This window comes from Capronia epimyces (assembly GCF_000585565.1).
Source record: "Capronia epimyces CBS 606.96 chromosome Unknown aczIQ-supercont1.11, whole genome shotgun sequence".
NCBI lineage: Eukaryota > Fungi > Ascomycota > Eurotiomycetes > Chaetothyriales > Herpotrichiellaceae > Capronia > Capronia epimyces.
The window spans coordinates 961254-977370 of record NW_006912914.1 but is presented as its reverse complement, the minus strand read 5'-3'; the positions used below and the strand labels follow the sequence as shown (position 1 = coordinate 977370).

Here is a 16117-nt window from a genome sequence, read left to right as displayed (position 1 = left end):
TATCAGTCTGCAACACACCGTCTACTTGGTTGATAAAGCAGAGCGTACTCACTCTGCATCCTTAACAAATCGACCAGCTCCGCTCGCCCGCCAATCTCTCGATTTCACCTCAACAACATCAACCCACCGTGGAGGAGAACGTGGCCAACCGGACAGCTGGCGATGCTATTATTCCCCTGTCAGCTTGACCACTGTCAGTGTCAGTTGTTCTCCTCGTCCTTGACAGGTACTTCGAGGATGGATTCGCTAGACTCCCTGTCAATCTCTCCCCTCAACGCGCCCATCGTGAGGATATCCTTGCTGAACAACTTTTGTCCCAGACGGCCGGCGTGCGCACCCTGAGGATCTTGCGGAGCTCCTATTATTAGAAGCTCTTTTTCTTTGTACTGCCCCTTGTTCTTGAGAGCCGGCAATCGGTGTTTCACCGCCTCGGCACCCAAAATAGTCGCAATCTGAGATATCTCTCGGTCAAGGCTGCCAAGCTCTCTTTTGAGTTGTTTCGTGAAAAAGACAGTCGTACCGGCGAGTAAATGTGTGAGTCCACGTTTTCCCCGGTCTATCGCTTGCCCTAGATTGAAGCCCCACTGCTGCTCTCGAGAGGGATCCTTGGGAAGAAACTGACGAATGTTTTGGGTTTGTCCTTTGTTAACTGTTTCTACGATCCATTGTTCTGTGGCCACGTCAAGTCCAATTGAGACTGCCATTATCAACTTTCCGGTCTTTTTCAGAGGCCCGTCTCCTACAACAAGTATCGTCGCTTTATTGATCGAGGTGGTGACGCGGCCTCCAAGAGATGCAAAGGATCTCATTATAGTCTTGTTCTCCTGGATATTCGTATTGCTGAATACTACCACCGGTACCCGGCCGACATCCTCTCGAGCAGGAGGCCCCACTGTTGACTGTGGTGGGCTTTTGTCTTGGGCACCTCGACGACCTGAACCCATTTCGTCAGGATCCTGAGTCTGTGACCTCGAAAATGTTGCGGGCGACGTCGTCTTTGTTGGAGCGACCGGGGATGGAGACTTGTGTGCCAACATGGTTGCCTTGCGCCTTGACCTAGTCCAGACCTCGATTGTGTCACCGACTACGTCTCGCTGTGCTGTTCGAAGCTGACCGTACGAGTTGTCGACCTGAAGGTCGGTCTCTTCATTGTGCACGAACTTTCGCTTCTTTGTCAGCCAGTCTGATGGAGACGGAGTTGTGCCATGCGGCAAGTCCTGCGTTGGTGGTATTGACACCGCAGAGGAGAGAGCTTCAACCGCAGTATCTGCATCTTGTTCAGACGTATGGCATCCTTCTGGGCCTTTCGCAGTTGATGCAAGCTCTTCTACACTTTCGATAGACGGTGCTGGACCCTCTCGCCCCGGCTCTTCGTCTGAGTGACTCTCGGGCTCTGTCTGCATGATATGTTCCTTGTCTTCAACTCCGATGATCTCCTCGGTAGGCGGGAGATCTTCTGGTTGGCTTGACAAATACTCTGAAGCCCCAGTGCCTTCTGTCGAAATGTTGGTCTGGTCCCGCTGCTTCCCCGGCGATGGAGATGGACAAAAGGTAGAAGTAGTCGATTGGCCTGGACTGACCGTGAGACACGTGTCCGCCTTTTCGTGCAGGCTATCCTTGAGGTCTTCCTCTTCGAGTTCACCAACTTGGAACCTGGTGACGAGAGGAAGGGGCGGGGGCCTCATAGAATTTGAGATTGTCCCTTGTTCATCGTCCCAACGTATTGCCCAGCGTCCCGCGGGGCTAAAGAAATGCTCATCGCTTCGGAGAACTAGGGATTTGTAGTGTTCCGAGGATGAGAGAGGGATTTCAAGTTCTGAACCGTTCTCATGGCGCACCGAACAAGGGCTATCGGTCTCGTTGAATGCACGGAGGAGGACGAAGTCAGAATGGATCTCTGGTGCGTTGGTTAGTCTCTGGAAAGTTCGAAGATGTTGACTGCAAACCAAGACAGAGGGAAGAATGGTCGTGATCCAAATCTGAGGCCAGATTAACCTCAGTGTCCTGTGGTCTGTTTGGTAAGTAGTAGGTACTTGAGTCGCCCTCCAGAGGCAGTCCGGCTAGGACCTCAGCTCCTGCGGCAGTGAAGTAAATGAGAAAGACAGCAACCATTCTGAGACAGGCGACAAAATCCAAACAAGGCGTACAGCAACCAGAGAGACTTGAAGTGGAAAGCAAACAGACAATGAGAGTGAGCTACACGAAATATGAAAGCGTCCCGGTTCTGCCTGTCCTTGACTACAGTACATATACCAAGGACTACTTGCCCTGGCTCGGTAGAGTACCAGGTACATGTACGCACTGCAGTGCAGTGGTGACTGCCAGTGATACCCAGCCTTGGCATCATCCAATTCCAGCCTTCTGGCAAAGTGCTCAGCAATAAGGTGAACAAATGGTCCAGGTCTTTGATCCCAATTTCAATAAATTCCGAACTATAGAAGCCTTTCGCACTACGGGCGGAGGAGTAAGTTTGAGGAGATCTTCCGCGTGTTCCTGACTGCGGAGGGAAGGACAGTCCCTTTTCTAGGAGAGAAAGATGGGATGGATTAGACGTTGGGGGGGGGGGGGGGGCCGATCAGGAGAGGCTTTGCTGACAATCGAGTGAGCCTAGTCTGGGTTTGGGCTAGATTTGATTTCTTTTCTCTGTCATTTTCTTTCTGGGTGGCATAATGGCCGAGTCGACAGTTTTTCAGGTTCTAGGAGTGAGTGCATTATGCCGTATTCTCTGGGAGGATTCATAGCAAGGAAGTCGTTGACAGCTGCCATAGTAACGGGGAATGTTCCGCAGTATAGGATATGTTAGCGGCCAATACGGTGAAGTTGTGATACCTTGGGCGAAGTATCCCTGCAGTTGTTTATCATTGCACGTTCACTATCCTTCCCAACCGCTACCCCCCCAAAAACCAAGACCGGTTGCGAAGATGCTCATCAGTACATCAGATAGCTTTGCTGGCCCATGGGGCCTCTGTTGATTCTGGTAAGTCTTTGCAGATGGTGGAAGCCAGGGGGGGAACAATATTAAGGCCTTAGTATTGTTCTTGAGGTCTCATATGAAAACACCTGGTTCTTTCGCCTTGTGGACAGCAGCAGGGGCGGGCTGAAACAGGAGAGGAAAGTAATGAGATGTTTGAAAGCGCAGATAAGATGCAGAGGATGCAGAGTGGCAATGTTTGACTATAAGACTGGTCGTGAGTGTGAGGGTAAAGTGGACAGTCGGGATCTGGTATGATGCTGTGCTCTGGGCCATGACAAGCTCGTCCGTCGCCTGCAGCCCATGCCAGTGGTGAAAGCGAGGGAAAGAGCGAGGAAGGTGAGGGCGCAGGCAGACTGAACGTCGGCCAGGCGACCTTTTTGTCTTGTGCTCAGCTCGACCTTCAAGTTGAAAAATTCAGTCATCACACAAGGACGTCAACAAAATCTCTGTTGTCTTCCCTGTGTTCATCTTACTTTTCCCTGTCGTCCTGCTTCTTCCCTCCTCTCTCACCTTAACTTCCAATCTTCACTCATACCACAAACTCATCTTTCACCTCATCATCTCTCCACCCCGAAGCTCCCCAGAAGCAACAGCTAGACCCTCCCTTCTCGTCAACGACGAGCTCGTCTTCCTCTCCAGCTCCTACTTCATCTCCTCTCAACCTCCTACACCCCCATCAGTCATGGCTGAACGCACCATTCCGGCCGTGGCACTCACCGCCCCAACAAGCTATCCCACCGCAGGAGTCGGCGGCTATTACTACGACACGGCCTTCGGCGTCCCGACCTACAGCAGCGCTGCTTTCAACCAGACTACCTGGCGTCTTCTCGACAATTGGGATCATGTCAACGTCAACTATGCCTCCAGCGAAGGGCTAGCAGCCGGTTTGGGCTGGGCAACCTTGATCTACCTCCTCGCCCTGACCCCCAGCCACAAGAGAACTACACCTTTCCACTGCTTTCTTCTCGTTGGATTGGTCTTCATGCTTTTGCATCTCATGACAAACATCATCGCGGCCCTCACACCTGGCTTGAACACTACCTCTGCTTACACCTATGTCACCCTCGACATCGCCTCTAGCGTCTGGCCTCGCAAGTACACCGCAGTCTACGCCATCAGCGCAGTTGCGTCATGGATCGCCTTCGTCTTCGCAGCAATTTGCCTGTGGCTGCAGGCAAAGGGACTAATGACTGGCGTCAGAGTCCGGTTCATTATCGTCTACAAGGTCATCCTCATGTACCTCGTGATGGCATCCATGATTGCACTCGCAACTTGCATGGCATTTAACATCCAGCAGATCCTGTACATTGGCAAGACAGTGGATCTGGAAGATAGCACAACCCTGCTTCGTCTCCGGAACGCCTACTTGATTACATACGCAATCAGCATTGGCAGTTTCTCGCTGGTCTCAATTTGTTCGATCATGGACATCATTTGGCGACGACCTTCCAAGGTGATCAAGGGCCACAACATCTTTGCTTCGGCGTTGAATCTGGTCGGGCTGCTATGTGCCCAGTCATTCATCGTGCCTTGTAAGTATAAAAGCCACCCTGTCCTCACTTGTTCAGCTCCTGACCAGTTCTGAAATAGTCATCTTCTGCATCTTGCAGGTCATTCCCAACAGCAGCGGGGTGATGCTACCTGAGATCATGCTCCTACCTTCGGTCTATGTGGTTCTCCCGCTTGGCTCGCTCTTCATGACTGTCAATTCTGCAGACGCGGAGACCCACAAAGGTTCTTTCCCCCCCAAACCCAGCCCGAGTCCCTTCGATCGCTCCCCGACCCTGACCAACGGTACTCTTCCCGGCTCACGACCAGAGTCCTACGTCCTCAACGCCTCCCCTGACAAGGGTCACGCGCAACGCAAGTCTGTCTGCAGCCAAATCGACCGCGAGCTCAACCTCATCGATTCCCTTGACACTCTTGCGGGTCACGAGGCCGATTCCATGTTGCATGACCACGGCAACAAAAACAGCAAAGCTCATGGAAAGGACAACCGTCATCGTGCTGATACCACCCACGTCAGTTCAGAAGAGATGGTCTGAATGTATCTCAGCGGCCATGTTATCTCCACCTCTGCGATTGTGGATCAGATGTGAGCTGGGAGAATCAAGCATGCGAGAGGAGGACGGATGTCAGTAGCTTGACGGTCACAGGCGGGACGAGCCAACGAGTCAAGTTTGTGCTGGATGGACCTGAGAATCATGCACCTAGAGTGCTGAATTGTGCTTGTGCTGGTTGATACGAAACTGAGCCATGCCAGGGCTGAGTGAAGATTTGTGGTCAATTGCTGAAGATTTCAATCGAATCTGATCTGGTCACCCCGATGCGACAGATACGGATAGCAATAAGGCGGGAGAAGATTACAGAAGCTACTTGCTTGGGCTACGCAGAACATCATATGCACGGCTGAGCACGGCACTGGGATTATCTCAGTCACACCACAGCATCGAAAGAAAAAAAATAGAATTATGTAAAACTGAGCCTGAATTGAAGCAGCCTGCTACTAATTTCTTCATCCTATGAGTCGAGCATCGCAGCGTATCACATCTCCTTGCATCCACGAACGTGGGCATAAGTCAAAGAATTATGGTGGTGTCATGTCGTGGGTCCTCTTCGCCGAGAATCCTCATATGGTAGAAGAGAGTCATATCATTCCGTCCCATCCACAGCTTTTCGCATGACCAGCCTCACCCACCTCCTGCGCCGCCACTCACCTGTGCGGCCCCGACTGTCTAGCCGCGTAGCCTCCTCCCAGTCTTTAGACCGATTCGCCTTGCGAGCCTTATCCTTATCCTTTTTCTTCCTTCCTTTCTCGTCCTCCCCGCCAATAGATGGGACGTCGTAGTCGCCGTACGCCAGCCACAGGTCGTCATCACGGTTCACTCCGCTCCCCAGCGCCGGAGGCAGATCCCACACCCATCCGCCAAAGTCCAGGTTGACGCTGTCGCGGCGGTTGGTGCTGATGTCAATGCCAGTGCCGGCACTAGTCGCGGTACCGGTGGTAGTGATGTCGTCCTTTCTTGTCAGTTGTGGGTCGTCGGAAATAACGTCCTGCCCCTGCTGCAACACGTCGTACTCAACGCCCACTATGAGGCGCTCGTTCACCCACTCGCCGGGCTCGAGGTCGAGTTCCCACTTCTTGCTCGCCCATTCCCATCCCTCAGGCGGCGTGACATCCTCGAAAAACCGTGTCCCGCGTGGCCGGTCGCCGGCGATACGGGCCGGCGAAAGCGGGTCGTATGGCGACGGCGTGAACATGTGAGGCTGCCATTCTGAAGCAACCGCGGAGTTGCCGCTCGTGCTCGACTGCAGAGGACGGTGCTGGAGCTCGAATATCTCAACTTCACGCATCTCAGGATTACTTGAGAGCGTGATTTCGGAAAATGAAGTGAATGCGAATTGAATCGCTACTACAGTGGTAGGAAATGGAATCCCGTACAAGTACTGCTGGCGGTTGAGCTGATCTTCGTCTAGGGTCTGCGTCGCTTGCTTCTCGGCCTGCTGTTGCATTTTGGTCAACCATATCTGCACTGTCGGGTGGCTGGAGACTATGAAGCCCCAACCAAACAGGAGGAATATGAGACGCCATGGAAGAAGGTGCGCCGTGATGAATGACAGGGTGGCAAGGATAGTAAGAACTAGGAAGAGTTGGGATGAGAAGGTCTCATTGCTAAAGTTGGTTGCAGGTGCGACGCTTTTGACCATAGCATCGTGAATGTTGCTAAAGTCCGCCATGCTGTTTTGGAGGTCTCGCATGTTACGGAAAAAGTCTTTCGATGTCTCACTGGCCGGCCTGATGGTTGGGGCTGGGGCCAGCGCGGGGCCGGTATAGGCTTGTTGGTAGTACGGCGTGGTGCTGGACACAGTCTTTTGTGGTGGCGGAGGTGGGTGTCGCGATGTGAAAGCTGGCACCATGATGAATAGCAAAGCTACCGCAAGTGGGACGACTGCCAGGAGGTACGGGTCGAGACAAACGAAGGTGTAGGTGGCGAGAAAAGATAAGGTGTGGGTGGGTGAGCGCCAGGTGAAGAGCCGGATGAGTCGGTTTTGAAAGACGAAGACAATACCGATGCGTGCATTGAAGCGACGGAAGTTGTTCGTCATCAGAGGCAGGCTAAAGGCAGGCCGAGTGACATAGTTCGACGAGCGTCGGTCCACGGGCGAATTGTCATCCTGGTCATCCACATCTTCGGGAGGTATGACTTGTTGAAGGAGTCTAGATGGCGGTCAGAAATCGGGCTATGAGAGGTACACCACAAAATGTTAAAGGATCAGCAGGAATGTGCGGTTGCCATACTTGGAGAACAACCTGTCCTGGAGAGACACCTTGGCTCCTGGACTCGATCCATATTTCTCAATCTGAGCGGCGGCGAGTTCTTGACCTTTGGACATCAAGCGGGATGGAGAGAGGCGGCTCTTGATCCTTCCTTTCTGCGTTGTAGTGTCGGCTTCGGATGAAGAGGCATCATCAAGGTCACTTTGCGAGACTGTGATGAGGGGAACGGGCTCATCTCGGTTGGCGAAGGCGTCGGCAGTGTATTCATCCATACTGGAAAGTCTGGAGCCGGGCTATCTGGCAATCATTCTGGAGGGCATAAGACTGGGAGGGCACTCAGATTCCTCATATGTGTACTTCGTACCTAATTTATGATGCTCAATTGCGAGTGACGATGCCTAATAGTAGTCTAACAGTAGTAGGTTGCCATCTGCCATGTCGTTGATATTGACATGTGGAAGGCACACGTGACGAAAGCATGGTGGAAGATGTCTGTCACGTGACACCCTCCGGACAGAGAGCCCGTGTTCAGTGAGGACTGCTGGAAACTTGAAAGCCTCCTTAGCCCTTTTCTCTGCAGCGGGTGCGGTGCTTGAATGTTTATGTTTCGTAGTTACACTAGCCTCGCATCTCCACTGGCCGTAGATTTCGAACAGACCGAGCATCGAGCATTAATCGTTCAAGACGAAATTGCGCGCGCAGGACTAATTAGAGTATGAGAGATTATAGGCAATTCGACACACCGCTAGGAGCGTCGCGGGCCATGGCCAGGGCCTAAGGAGCCAAACCCACCACAGGCCAGTTCAGTACAAAGCCAACAGCAACAACCCCAATCGAGAAAAGCCACCGCTGCAGCCAACGCCCCTAACAGTCGATCCTTTTGGCTGGAGAATTGGCTTGCTGCACGCCTAGCCTGCTATCCCCGCCCGTAGAAGAAACCGGCTTTACCAAATAGAGCTGCCGTGCTGCAAGCTCAGGTACCTGTGCACCTACCGGGGGCTCCTAAGGCACCTCCCAGCCCCTGTCCCCGACTCCCTGTTCGCCGCCGCATGCCCATCCACCGCATCCCGTACCGCAACTCAGGTCCGGCGCAACCTGGCTTTCGGCTACGCTACGCTGCGCTGCGCTGCACTGCACTGCAAGTTAGTTTCCCACACTGTAGCAGGTGGTGATGGTCACCCGCAACATTCACCCTGACCACGCATCGAGAATATCTCCACGACCATCGTGCCATAGCTCTGTACTCGACAGACCCCCGACGAGAACGCTGCTCTGTCTCGCTCTCCTCGCCCCTGTTTTCCGGAAGATCGGATCTCCCTGACGGCATTCCAGCACAACGCGTCGCCTGTCTTGTCTTCCCTTTCTCCTCTGTCAATTACGACACACCCTGGTCCATCCGATTCTGGTCGCGACAAGGCCTTGTCTGACCCTTCTCCCTCACTGGAAACCTGCTGCTGCAATGGATTGACCACCACATGGTGTTCAATGTCGATGCATCGGTGCTGCATGTGAAAGACGCTGGGACTTGAAGAGCACGACCTGAGCGTCTGAGGGTCTGAGGAGAGCAGTCACTATTACCATGCCTTTCCGACAACATGCTCCTGGCACCAACACCAACACCGGCAATCAGGCAAAACATACAACTTCTGGCAGGGCCGATGACTCGGACCGGGGTGGTACGAACTTGACGCAAAGGATATCTGCAGTGAACCAGTCCCAACCGACGCTGTCACACTCTGTGGAAGACAGCCTCCCGTCGAAGAAACCACCGTCTTCCTTTCCTACTACCTCGACGAACACTTCCTCGAAGGGAGCTGCTAGTGAAAATGCCTCTTCCAGTTCGGCCTCTACCACACGACGAAGACAGTCGTCAATCCCCAGCAACGCCAAAGTTCCCATGGGTCCTCGCCCCCTGGACTACGGGACTGGAAAAAGGTTGGTGGTAGCCGCGGCTTCCATACTTTGTCTGCAAAGCTAACTCCTGCCTGTTGCTAGGTCTGCCAGCAATCCCATGACTCCACAGTTCAACTCCCTTCGAGGGGCCTCTGCCGTCGCTTCCCAAAATCCATATACCCGCGAGTTGTCTATCAATGATATCTCAAGATTCAGTTTTGCATCAATACAAGCGAGACAACCGTCAGAAGGGGAAGAGCATGGATCGCTGGATTTTGGCAACTTCCTCGAGCCTACCTTCAACTTTGACGATTTTCAAGATACTATTGTTGGCACGGAGCCTAGCTTAAATCATTTCCCCCTTCCTGGCCGGGGAATAAACGTCAAAGCTTCCCCTTCGGCCGACACACCCAGCACCGACCACAAGAAGCCCGTGACCCAACCAGCAATCCCGGTACCCGCTCGCAAAGGGCCGGGTGTGACGACAGTGACTCGCAAAGGTTCCACCGCTTCCAGTACATCCCGTAGCTCCATCAAGTCCGACTCAATGACTGCCACCGCAACATCCATCCTCCGAGGGAGGAGACAAAGCCATTTCCCGCCCAATTCCTTCAACAACGCCACTAGCGGTGTCAAAGTCCCAAGGAAATCTGTGGGACCAGGAACGTTCATACCGCCAGAATCATCAGAGAAACCCACGGTGAAGAGACGGCCGAGCGCTGGCGGAAGGAAGTCTAGCGCGGAAAGTGCAAAGGCCCTGTCGCTGAAGAGTCTGGGCTACCGAGCAGAAGAGAACGGGTTAGAAGATATCAAGACATCTGGATCTGTCAGGTCAAGGCCATCATTGGCTGCGAAGCGGCAAGCGTCAAAGGACTTGCTGACGCCGTCAAGGACGCCAGACTTCTCTAAGTCCACTTCTAGCAGCGCTCATCATACTCCTACGCGCAGGAGCGGAACACCTGGGAGGACGACAACGCCTGGAGCAAATGGAGATCGGAATCGCCGCGTATCTGCCATGCCCCATCATGCCACGGGACTGGGCGCACGAACTGTAAGTCCAACCGACGCACGACGCATGAAGCGAATGTCGACCGTTCCTCCGGCGCCACCGTTACCACAGAACAGGATTTCTCAAGCTCCCCCGACACCACAACCCGAACCAGTACCGCAATTGCCTCAGCCTGATCTACAGTCGCCCCTTGTCCCGACTCGTAAAAGTTTGACGCCGTCCTCCTCACGAACCACCCCCGATCCCAACCGGAAGTCGTACAGCTCTGGCCAGTCTTTGTCGTCGAATACTAGTTATAGTTCGGTCCGCAACACGGTCAATCACGCCGCAAGACTATCTCAGACCATGAATTCTTCTAGGCTGCCGGCTCCCAAACCCCGGCTTGATACGTCCACCGGTACTACTCAGGGCCTGGAAGTTCCTCCAGTTCCTGCAATACCCAAGGCCTATGAGTCTCCAGGGAGTGAATTGGACCAGCCTTTCTTCTCGGCTCGGTCATCCAGTCTCCCACCCTTTGATGAAGCCATCTCCAACAGTCCTGGGGTTTCGACACTAGCCGACGCTATGGATGCGCTGGAAACCCCCCGAGCCCCCAGTACCTCCTCACATATCTCTGGTCCCATACCACACGTTGAAACGGAACCTAGGCCCAAGCCGCAACGCAAATCAAGTAAAATGCACGTTCAAGCGCTCAGGTTACCGCCTTTGAATTTGTTACCCCTGAGCACCCCTACCTCTGCGAAGATAAAGTCGCTTCACGCCAAGTCCGAATCCAGCGAGAAAGCGGTCACGCCCCCAGGGACTCGTGGAGCTTTAAAGACCCCGAGTACACCGATGACAGCCTCGAAAGCAAGCTTTTTCCCCAGAGGACACAAGGCCACGGAAGAGACTTTGGCTCTTCGAAGTAGCACTTCACATCATGCTCTTCGGTCGGACGAACTGCGACCTCCCAGTGATATCAGTCCCAATCTTCCTGCTTTTGCCTTTGAAATGGAAAAGGCAAGCCATCGCAATATTTCCCCCTTTGTCTCCTCATCCTTGCCCAAGAGTAACGACGACTTTTCGAAATTTATGCGACCCAACTTCGTCACAGAGCTGAACAGGACTACAAGTCACACGCGGCCAAATGGACCTCGGGCACCGAGCTTTTCTGTCACGCCGAAGGCTGAAGCCCATCCTAGTCCTGTCGAGAAGAACTCGGAAAGCGAATCAGTGTTCTCCACGTCACTGAGGCGGAGATTGAGCCGTAAACGAAGTGATCAAAAAGCTGCAGAGCCAGCTCCACAGGGCAAAGATCCTGCCAAATATGACAATATGCCACCACCGAAACTGCCAGCCTCTGCAAGTTGGACCAATCCCCAGAGTGGCAACGGAAGTCCTTCTCAGAGGCCATCATACATCCGATCGAGAAGACAAACCTCTACTTCAAGCACGACCAATAGGCCGGAGCGTCAGGACAGTTACGATAGTACTATTTCACATGCTTCGAATAGCCGTCCTTCAACAGAAGCAAGCCGGACACTGACGATGCATCCCAACCGGTCGGGATCTTTGTCTGCGAGCACACATAATCTTCTTGCGGATAAAACCCTGGGCCCGCGGCAGCAAGGGCCCCTTCTTGATCGTGACGACATGATTGCCGAAGATGAGATGAAGAAACTCGCATCTAAGAGGAAAGATTTCGAATCTGCTGCCCGCGAACTTGACGCTCTCCGAGCCAGAGCTCGTCCAGCTCGTCACATGTCGGCTAGCACAGCCACTGAGATATTCGAATTGAATATTTTCGAACGAGGTGAAATTGTCGACTACCCCGACGTCTATTTCACCGGAACTCCTAGCGCTCGAAAAATCATCGGCGACCTCAAGTCGGCGGCATCAAACTTCGGATACGATGATGAACGAGGTGACTACAATATTGTTGAAGGCGACCACCTTGCTTATCGGTATGAAGTGGTTGATCTTCTTGGGAAAGGTAGTTTTGGGCAGGTCGTGCGCTGTGTGGACCACAAAACGGGAATTCTTGTTGCCGTCAAGATAATTCGCAACAAGAAGAGGTTTCATCAACAGGCACTGGTGGAGGTAAACATTCTACAAAAATTGAGAGATTGGGTAAGCAGAAACAGTATGGATTGGCGTTGCAACTCTGACCCGACAGCAGGACCCCCAGAAAATGCACAGCGTTGTCAACTTCGATCAAAGCTTCTACTTCCGGGGCCACCTTTGCATCTCCACAGATCTCCTAGGCATGAACCTTTATGAATTCATCAAGGCCCACGACTTCAGAGGATTTTCCCTGAAGTTGATTCGACGATTTACCAAGCAACTCCTCCAGAGTCTGATCCTCCTACAACAACACAAGGTCATCCATTGTGATTTGAAACCGGAAAACATCCTCCTCGCGCACCCGGTCCATTCCGAGATCAAGGTCATTGATTTCGGGTCGAGCTGCTTTGAAAATGAAAAGGTGTACACTTATATCCAATCTCGGTTTTACCGTTCCCCCGAAGTCATCCTTGGAATGTCTTATGGCATGCCAATCGACATGTGGAGTCTCGGTTGTATCCTAGCCGAGCTGTTTACTGGCTACCCAATATTCCCTGGTGAGAACGAACAGGAACAACTGGCCTGCATCATGGAAGTCTTTGGGCCACCGGAAAAGCATCTGATCGAGAAGAGCAGTCGAAAGAAACTCTTCTTTGATTCGATGGGCAAGCCTCGAGTAACGGTGTCCTCAAAAGGAAAGAGGAGACGGCCTAGCTCGAAGGATCTCCGACAAGTCCTGAAATGTGACGACGAGGCATTCCTGGATTTTATTGCGAAGTGTCTGAAATGGGACCCATCACGACGGATGAACCCGCAGGAGGCAAACAAGCATGAATTTATCACAGGCATCAAACTGAGCTCGACCACAGCCAGGAGACATGTCACCGCAAGTGTGAACTCGCCGATCAAAAGGGTGAACTCTGTGACCACTTCCGGCGGTACGAGGCCGTTGCCGCAGCCTCCAACAGCCAATCTGAAGGTGCCGGTTGGCAGCCGGCACGAGACATCACCCAGTAAACCCGGGGCAAGGCGGCAGTCCGCGGTTCCGAGCGCAGCAGCGTCCCAGGCTACGGCGCAAGCGAAGCGGGCTTCTCACGCAGCCATGACAACTTCTGCCTCGAACTCCAGCTTCACGAGATTGGCTGTCGGTCAACGAAGTATGAGTGGGAGGTCTGACTTGGCGGCCGCTGCAGCCGCAGCAAGTCTGCTCAAGTAGGACTTTGAACGACCGAGAGTTGAGGGACAGCAAAGAGTTTCCAATGCCGACGTTGACGTCGATTGGGACGAATCTTTTACTATCATTAATGAACATATAACCCCAGCAGAGCACAACCTGGGCCGAGAGTGCCTGGCGGACAAGGCTGACTGCTAATGTTTGGTACGGCGGCCAGGAACTTGGAGGGTCGCGTCAATACCGGTGCGGAAATCCGTTCTATATACCCATTTGATGGTGGCCTAGTTTTTCTTTGGCGGGCACGTTGCAAAAGCGGAAGAGATAGCACCTTGGTCTTCTTTTGAACATAAGGAGAGATGGAGAAGCACCTCAAGAACGCACTGTACAGATATTGATATGGCGCTTTCGTGTCAGCATTCCCGCCAAGCACGAAGTGGAAGAGGTTCTCCTTTAGGGGGCGGCGATGAGGAACGACGAGGACATGATATAACGCATTCAATGTCAGATTCTCAAAGTCGTGTGTCTCGTCGGCCGAGTTTGCCAGCTTGCACGCAGTCATTCCCTTCCTGCCGAAGCTTCTATTGCAATGCTGTCGTCGGTCTTTCCCCCAGACCATGTGACAATTTCGCCGAATGACGAGCATTACAGGCTGCTATGAATGTTGTGAATAAAAATATCGTATTGCACTGAACCTAACCACGTTCTTGAAGACCAGATCGTCTTCGCCCTGGGTTGATGGCCACTCTCTAAGGCAGGTCGGACCACCCCACCACAATCACACCGCCCATTGTCTCACGTGTAGCACGAGCTTTGATCTGTACTCAGAGTTCAGTCCAGCTCGAACTGAGAATACCGATTGAGTGGTAAACCTAGGTTCCCATCCAAGGGGGACGCCGCGTCTTCTCAGTTTGTGTGACGGACAAGGAATCCCAAGACCGATATACAGCTCTCTTCTCGAATGTTCGCCCAGCAAGTGTCCATCAACTGGCCATTAACAGCACATCTCAGCGCACTCGCAGCAATCGGCACAGCATTCGCATCCTTCCTCGCAGACAAAGCAGCAGCACAGCGCGGCAAGACTGTCAGGGGTTTGTTAGCCAGACACTCTCAGATTTGCAATCTAGCGGTGAAGTTGTGTTCTCACCATGAAGCCAAACATCCTCGGTCGCCCCCGCCTCTTTGCTCCTGAACATAGACGGTTTGTGGTTGTGGTTGCATTTGCGGAGGCGGTTGTGCTTGATAGCCAGGACCCCAGCCAGGTTGTGGTCCGTAGCCAGGTTGTGGCTGGCCGTAGCCAGGTTGGTAACTGTGAGGATAGATATGTCAGCGGAAATGCATTGCAGGCGTGATAGCACAACGAGGCTGACCTCGCTTGGATAAAAGATATCCAGAGGCTTGGTATGAAATGACCAGAATCGACTCACGTTGGACCAGGTTGTTGAGGGTAGCCGCCGTGATGGCCACCATAGTAATCTTGGCTCGCCATGGCGTCTGATCTGAGAGAAGAGTGATCGCTGGAGGGAGATGCGGGTGATTGATCTTTGTGGTTGGGCAATGGATTGCAGAAGACCAAGCGAGGAACAAAGGATCGCAGATGTGAGATACAGCGAGAGAGTTGGCCTGTGGCGCTGCAACAGCAGTGGTGGTAGTAGTAGTAGTAGTAATACGAGTAGTGGTGAGCAGTTGATGAGTTGGAGCGACCCAGGAGCCGGGCTGATGAGCCTGCCAGTGAGACGAAAGGCTTATTTACAGCAAGTGATATGACTGCGCTTGGCACCTGGGGAAGGAGAGAAGGGGAGTCTTAGGCCTGAGTGCCAGGCAAGAGCGACCTAGGTCACCACCACTATCAACTACGTACCCAGGCAGGTGCCAGGTACCTAATAATACCTAATTAGTACTCCGTACTCCGTACTCGCTGATGTGGACTTCCTCACTGCCACGTCAAGGGGGCTGGTGCCTCTGCCTCTTTGTTACAGACTTGTCCGAGAGTCGAAGCTCCCATCCAGCAGCCTCCTGAGCCTTTCCCCGGCTGAAAAGTATCCGTACAGGATACAATACGACATCGCCAGTGTGGCTCAACACTGTCCTTTTTCCTCATCCCTGCGTCCACGTCCCCTTCAGCTGAACGAACATCCACACGTTGGCTGCTAATCCACGCCACTGAAACGACCGCCACTCGTCTAGAACCAATCAACTGTCACTGGATCTCGGGGAACGCGCGTCGTCCCATGCCACCGAAACATTCAGCCACATCTCTCACAGCCCCCCTTGTCTCAGCCACTGTGCTCGCTCGCCTCTACGGTAAAGGAGAAGGACCAAGGCAATACTCCCTATTACAGGGTATACAGTTCACAATCAGTGGTATAGAACGTCTACTGACGGTATCAGCTTCATATTTCTCGTATCAGCAAAACTTTTAAGCCGAGCCCACTCCTACCGACAACAATGTCTGCCTCCAGAACTTGATCAAAAATACACGTAACGCTGTACCACCAAGCGACCAAGACCCAGGTTATAAAGTTGCCATCCAAAAAGCAAGCTAGTCTTGCAATATACCGTCCACTGCGACGGCTTTCATTGGTTTCAACCCTCGAAATCCTTCCTCCCTGAAGATCTGTGTACACTGTACAGAGCCAAAACGTGAAAACTCCCAGCCCAAAAGGCCGAGCAGAGGCCAATGGTCAATGTGACGCGAAAGGTCGGCCTCTTCACCATCGTGTGTACTTGTCGTCAATCATGTCGAAA

General features: G+C 52.9%; 4 protein-coding genes across 4 annotated transcripts; 2 read left to right on the top strand and 2 right to left on the bottom strand.

The window, feature by feature from the left end:
* Nucleotides 1-200: 200 nt before the first annotated feature.
* On the bottom strand, nucleotides 201-1685 carry A1O3_10406 (uncharacterized protein; the record flags this gene model as incomplete). Its single annotated transcript, XM_007740496.1, has 1 exon — nucleotides 201-1685. The coding sequence occupies one exon, from the start codon at nucleotides 1683-1685 to the stop codon at nucleotides 201-203; it is 1485 nt and encodes a 494-aa protein (XP_007738686.1).
* Nucleotides 1686-3656: 1971 nt separating this feature from the next.
* A1O3_10405 (uncharacterized protein) lies at nucleotides 3657-5019 on the top strand (the record flags this gene model as incomplete). Its single annotated transcript, XM_007740495.1, has 2 exons — nucleotides 3657-4506; nucleotides 4565-5019. The coding sequence occupies 2 exons, from the start codon at nucleotides 3657-3659 to the stop codon at nucleotides 5017-5019; spliced, it is 1305 nt and encodes a 434-aa protein (XP_007738685.1).
* A 607-nt stretch (nucleotides 5020-5626) lies between these two features.
* Nucleotides 5627-7525, bottom strand: A1O3_10404 (uncharacterized protein; the record flags this gene model as incomplete). Its single annotated transcript, XM_007740494.1, has 2 exons — nucleotides 5627-7193; nucleotides 7275-7525. The coding sequence occupies 2 exons, from the start codon at nucleotides 7523-7525 to the stop codon at nucleotides 5627-5629; spliced, it is 1818 nt and encodes a 605-aa protein (XP_007738684.1).
* A 1307-nt stretch (nucleotides 7526-8832) lies between these two features.
* A1O3_10403 (CMGC/DYRK/DYRK2 protein kinase) lies at nucleotides 8833-13414 on the top strand (the record flags this gene model as incomplete). The annotated part of the gene is made up of 3 exons (XM_007740493.1): nucleotides 8833-9188; nucleotides 9249-12264; nucleotides 12314-13414. The coding sequence occupies 3 exons, from the start codon at nucleotides 8833-8835 to the stop codon at nucleotides 13412-13414; spliced, it is 4473 nt and encodes a 1490-aa protein (XP_007738683.1).
* Nucleotides 13415-16117: the final 2703 nt, after the last annotated feature.